The following is a 5,636-nucleotide window of genomic DNA, read 5'->3' on the forward strand; positions in this document are numbered from 1 at the left end:
TTTGTTTTTAATTCAACGATTATTTTTAGGGAGAGGCACCTCTACAATCCATACTTCCTACCTCTTTCTATATACTTAAATGTAGCGTCTGACTCCAAGTAGCTTTGGGAGAAGTCATTAGTACAGAGGTTCTTAACTTTTTCCAGCCTGCACTGTGATTATTAACAAATGTGCTCAATTAAAAACTATTGAGTGTTATTTTGGTCATCTTTATTTATTATTTATGGGACTCTGATGAAGATCAGACCACAATTTGAGTAATGAATGCAGACATCCTTTGAGTCACTCACCATTTCTTGCAGCTGTAAAAGGAATTTAAAATACAGTTTGTCAACTCACGATATAGGATGTGAACATTTTCATACTGAACAAAGGCGTAATGTGTGTAGCAGTTAGACCTGTTATTCTCATAAACCTTGGCATTACTAGCTGGCAGGTCAAACAGGTTAAATTACAAACCTTCAGTTGCAGGATTATTGGAAAAACCCACTTAAAACTGATGTTGTTTAAACAACCCTGTAATAAGTACTACTTTAATGGATGTTATTGTGTTCTGGTTTTGTTGGAAACTTTTAACAGCTGTGTTAGCTGCAATATAAGCTTACTAGGATCAGTAAAAATCAAGGTAGATTATTAATTAGCAGTCCATTACTTGCAATAAAAAAAAATTCTTTATAAAGTTCTTTAATTTAACAAATACTCTAATTCAATCCATCCAAGACTGACATCCAACCACCTACACTTCTCAGTTCCCCCTGAGGGATCCGGAGGTGCTCCTGTGCATGTATAATCTCTCCAGCAGGTTCTTGCCTCTACTTTGAGCACCTCGTATCTAAGGCTGAGCTCAGCAACCCTAGGAAAGGAAACTCATTTTTTCTGCTTGTATTCAGGTCACTGAGGGCTTTGTAAAACCTTGTGATCTTGGAAGTTGTCAGGAGAAATAGCCCTGGTAGGGTCTCCCCAGGTAAACTGGTCCCAGGGAAGGGACCAGACTAACAGCAATTCAAACAAGAACCATCACCGATGGGGATATCATCTCACAATTAATGGAAATATAAAATAAATGTAGAAGTCAGGATAACATTAAAGCCGCATTTCATAAGATAAAGCCTTTCAGCAGACATCTTACTACTTTATGCAAAACTTTTTTGTTCTAATTTGGAGGCCTTGTGAACTTTTACCCACACGCTTGTAGTACCAACCCAGGGGTGGGTTAGTAAAATAAAATACATGTTCCAGCAAAAATGTTTTAATAAGTATTGTTAATATTGAAATCAAATTGATTTTAAGTATGCTGTAAGAGATTGAGTGATGATCGTTATCATTTCTATAAATACTTTCTGGTAAACACATCCTCAAAATATTTACATGGTAAACAAATTTGAGAACATACGTACTGCACTCTTGTATAAGGTTATATACTACATAATGTATTGATATAATACATTAAAGATATTCATAATATTATACTCATGTACAGGAATATTACTACATAATGCACCCATACTACATAATCTGCTGATGATAGACAATAGTCAGCCAACCAGAAGTTGGCATAACAGGCTTATCAACACGGCTGCAGCCAAGAACTGATGTTACTATAAAGAGACTGGCTCCTTACTGAGAAAGTTGGGATTCCCCAGTTTCTCACTATCTAGCTACCACCAGCTGTTCAGTGACCTAGGTCAGTTGCTAGATATGGGGAATCTCCACCATCTCCACTTCAGTCAATAATAGTAATGTAGGTATAGTCAATCACACAACACAATATGATCACAATTAGGCTAAACCAATCAGGAATGCATATTAGCAGCTTATATTATCATAACATTAGCAGCCTGAAATCCTCCATGTTGTTTACACTCCACTACAGAAAAATACAGCCCAAGTGTACAAAGGGTCCTAAACATCCAGGAATATGAATATTATGTTGCACATCTTTGAAGAGTAAAGAACACATATTACAGATTTCATGGTTCAACTCCTTGCGGTTTTGGAGTCTATAGACCGGAAAGGTAAAACCTCAAAGACAGATGCCCAGACGGATGGTATGAAAAAAAATATCCTCCCGCTATTTATCGGGCGCAAGGATAAAAACTGCAATGAAATTGGAAATTCATCATTAGGTAACTTTGTCCTGAAATGGGAAACCAGGGACCTGCCCTTGAGCCAGACCTGGGAGGGGAGCTTGCAGGCGAGCTTCAAATGACCAGGCTAGGCCTCACGCAGCGTAGCAAGGTAAAACGCTGAAGAAATAACATGAACCCACTGTCCTGTGGGCCCACAACTGGTGGTTGGAGGCACTGAGGTTGGAAGCAATCAGGGCTGAGTGGCAGAGGCCTGAGTGTGTTGATCCCCCATTCCAACAAATCCTCACTGGCTCATTCAACACTACAAATCCAGATTAAGTTTATCCAGTAATTATTTTTATTTTGCTTTTCATTTTCCAAAAATCACCATATCTGATCACTTTGACTCCCTCATGACTTTAAAACAAAAAATGTACCTTTAAACTTAACAGTGGGATAGGCTATACTTTGTCTATTTACATTTGAAGGTAAATTCTTCATATATGGAGATTACCAAGTATAACATTGCACACATAAACACACACACAAAAAAAACCTGCATTAAACTTAGAGCTGAACTGCACCATATCTGGCTCAATAGTGATTATTGGTGCTTCTGTACATTCTTTAAAATCAGAAGGGTGATCTATCCATTATCAAAATGGAAGTTGTTCACTTGTAAATAATTAAATTACAGAAACTTATATCACTTCGTACCTTTAGGAGCAGAAAGAAGACATTTAAGATACATAAATCAATAACTAAACTATGTCATATTTTTTGTTATCTGGCTTGATCTGCATTCAAAGGATGACACACCCATTCAATCACACAGTGAAGGAATGGGGCTTCTGATTGTGCCAAGTGCAAAAGGTACAAATTTACAGAAAAGTGTTATTTCCACCCAAGATCCAGTTTTATAAACGGCTTTAGAAAATCCTCTCCCCAAAGTTAAGTCTCCCATCATAGAAACACCACATTTAAAATACCACACCCAGCTTGAAAGAACAAGTCTAATCATTTTCTGAGTCTTTAGGGGGGTAAAACGTTAACCAGTCATGAAAGTTGTGCCCGTAAGGACGAAGTCTGTAAACTCCAAACATCATAACCTGCATCTGATTTGGGGACATCCCGTTGAATGTGACTGCCAAGTCAGAGCAGCAGCCCTCCAGTACATTATTGGGGTTGTCTACCATGCCCTGTTTTATCAGGTTGTCCACATTCTGCCTGTTGAACAGGCCCTTCCCGTGTGCATCTTCGCCGTTCTCTGCGAACACACCGGTATATTTGAGGCACACTGCCAGCTGCTTATCTTCACCCAGCTTCCACAGTGCACGTCCTCTTTCTGGACATTTGTCTTCATCTTTAAACACATTTATTAGCCTTCTCAGAGCTTCATAGCTTAGTACAATCCCACTGTCATACGCCACATACTCAAGCTCCCCTGACTTCACAGCATTGCCCAGGTAGAAAGGTTCATTGGAATCCTTTGTGAGGATGAGATATTTCAGATTTTCAATGATGGCAAACGTGGTGGGTTGGGCCACAAAGAACCAGCGCAGGTCCTCGGCGTTCTCATACGCATGAATGAGCGCTTTACGCAACCTCGCCCAATCGTCTCTTTCATTCAGGTCTATCGCATCAAACACCTTGGCGTTCTCCGAGGTGTAAAACACAGGCTTGTCGCAGTGCTTGCTCCAAGTGTCCACAGTGGTGGCCCAGTAAATGAGATTCTTGGGCTGCACCATGATTACGCAGTAGACCCGCACTTCATTCTTCAACTCCTCCACTCGACTGTCAGAGAGGTGTTTCAGCTCATCCTTACTGGGAGCCTGAATGTGGTGATGATGGTGATCTTCTGGGCTAGACTCAGCACTTGGATTAAAGCTGCCAAGGAGTGACAGCACCAAGCAGAAGACGCCTCCCACGAGCATCCCCTTCATGAACGAGCATCCCTCAGACAACATGGTGACAGACACTGGAGGAGTAAGAAATACATTATTGTAGGTTAAAAAATACTTTTCAGTATTATCCTAAATCCCAGGGACTGTGAAAAAAAATATTAGTAACCTTTTTTTTTTTTTAATTGAGGTTTAATTTACTCAAGCATCAAGACACAATTTTGTTCATTAAATCATCCCAAGTATCAGGAAAATTCAGACTTCTGTTAAGTAAGGTAACACAGACTCACTGCCTTAAACAACAGTTGTGCTTGTGTGTAGTCACTCGCTAAAGACCAATTTGAACCAGGAATGCCCTATGTGTTTACATTTTCACTTTTCTCCAAATGTCAGCGCAAAACCCATACGATGTTTGACTTATCACCTATTTTTACATTTTATGGAGTAGAAACCGACTAAATGCGATCAGAAAGCCTTGTCAGTTAGATAAATTGCACTTCTAGTTTGGCGTGTCTTTTGAACACGTAGACAATCGCAGCTTTATGTCGGGTAGTTTTTAGTTTCTGCGTCTTAATAAATAAAAATGACCCTCGTTATTATCATGTTTGCTTAGGAATAGCTCGAAACAAAGGACAAACACCGAGCCGGCTGGCAGTTCTGTTGAGAAATTACGGAAAATCCTTTCAAAGCGCTAATTTAACGTCGATAACTTTACAACAGCACTGGGAACCAACTGTTAGCTTTTAGCTCTCTGGCTTCCTAATCTTACAGTAAACGAATCACTCGGGGGGGATTTCCAGCACAAATTAATACAAAAAGTGGAGGATATTTACTGTACCTAGCTGGGTTAATGCTGCCGCTCCAGTTGCGTTCCTGGTTTTCCTGTCTTTTCTGGCAGCAGTCCTATTTGATATGACTACAAACGTCAGCCAGGACCAGAAGCAGCCCTGTTATTCTTCTACTACTTCAGTGAAGCAGACCAGACGCTACACCGGCGTGACGCTGCCACCTAGCGCCACACAGATTAGTGCTACGAAACTCCAAAATGGGTCGGGCAGCGAGGGATGTGGGGTTTCACAATCCCACAAAGACCTTTTGCACTTAATTTCAACACCCCAATAGCACATGCAGAATTCCTGTTTCCCTTAAAAAACTCAAAAGTGCGACCATGCCGCCACTGAGAGCCCCCTACAATAATACCTCTAAACTGAACACGCCCTTGCTTTGGAATCTTAGATTAATATCTCTCTAGCTCTGTATCTGCTGCATTTTAATAAAAAAAAAAAAAAATATATATATATATATATATATTTTCACATTGCCCTGTATAATATTTTCCTATGAGCTGCATACTTGAGTTTAACCCTGTGTGACTTATTCTTAACCTAGAAAATATGAATTCTTCCCTTCTGTTGTTCCGTGTAGTCTTGACTTGATCCACTTTCCCCTGAATTCTGTGTAAGTGCCTACCCTTTGTCCCTTTGTCCCTCCTGTGCTGCCATTTCTTTTTTATTTTTAATACCATCAGTTTTTTTACTTCCAGTTTACCGAGTGACCTCCACCCTGTCTTGTTTTAGTGCCTGTTTAGCCAAAGTGTCTGCCATTTCATTTACCTTAATACTCACATGTGCTGGTACCCAAATAAATTTCATACCCCTCCCCTTCT

General features: G+C 40.0%; 1 protein-coding gene across 1 annotated transcript; it reads right to left on the minus strand.

Annotated features, from left to right (window-relative positions):
• Positions 1-2,148: 2,148 nt before the first annotated feature.
• On the minus strand, positions 2,149-4,972 carry c1galt1c1 (C1GALT1-specific chaperone 1). Its single transcript, XM_030739260.1, has 2 exons — positions 4,809-4,972; positions 2,149-4,047 (listed from the first exon to the last, which is right to left on the minus strand). Exon 2 carries the CDS (start codon positions 4,034-4,036, stop codon positions 3,083-3,085), a length of 954 nt encoding a protein of 317 aa, XP_030595120.1. The 5' UTR covers positions 4,037-4,047; positions 4,809-4,972; the 3' UTR covers positions 2,149-3,082.
• Positions 4,973-5,636: the final 664 nt, after the last annotated feature.

This window comes from Archocentrus centrarchus, chromosome 10 (genome assembly GCF_007364275.1).
Source record: "Archocentrus centrarchus isolate MPI-CPG fArcCen1 chromosome 10, fArcCen1, whole genome shotgun sequence".
In the NCBI taxonomy this organism is placed as follows: Eukaryota; Metazoa; Chordata; class Actinopteri; order Cichliformes; family Cichlidae; genus Archocentrus; species Archocentrus centrarchus.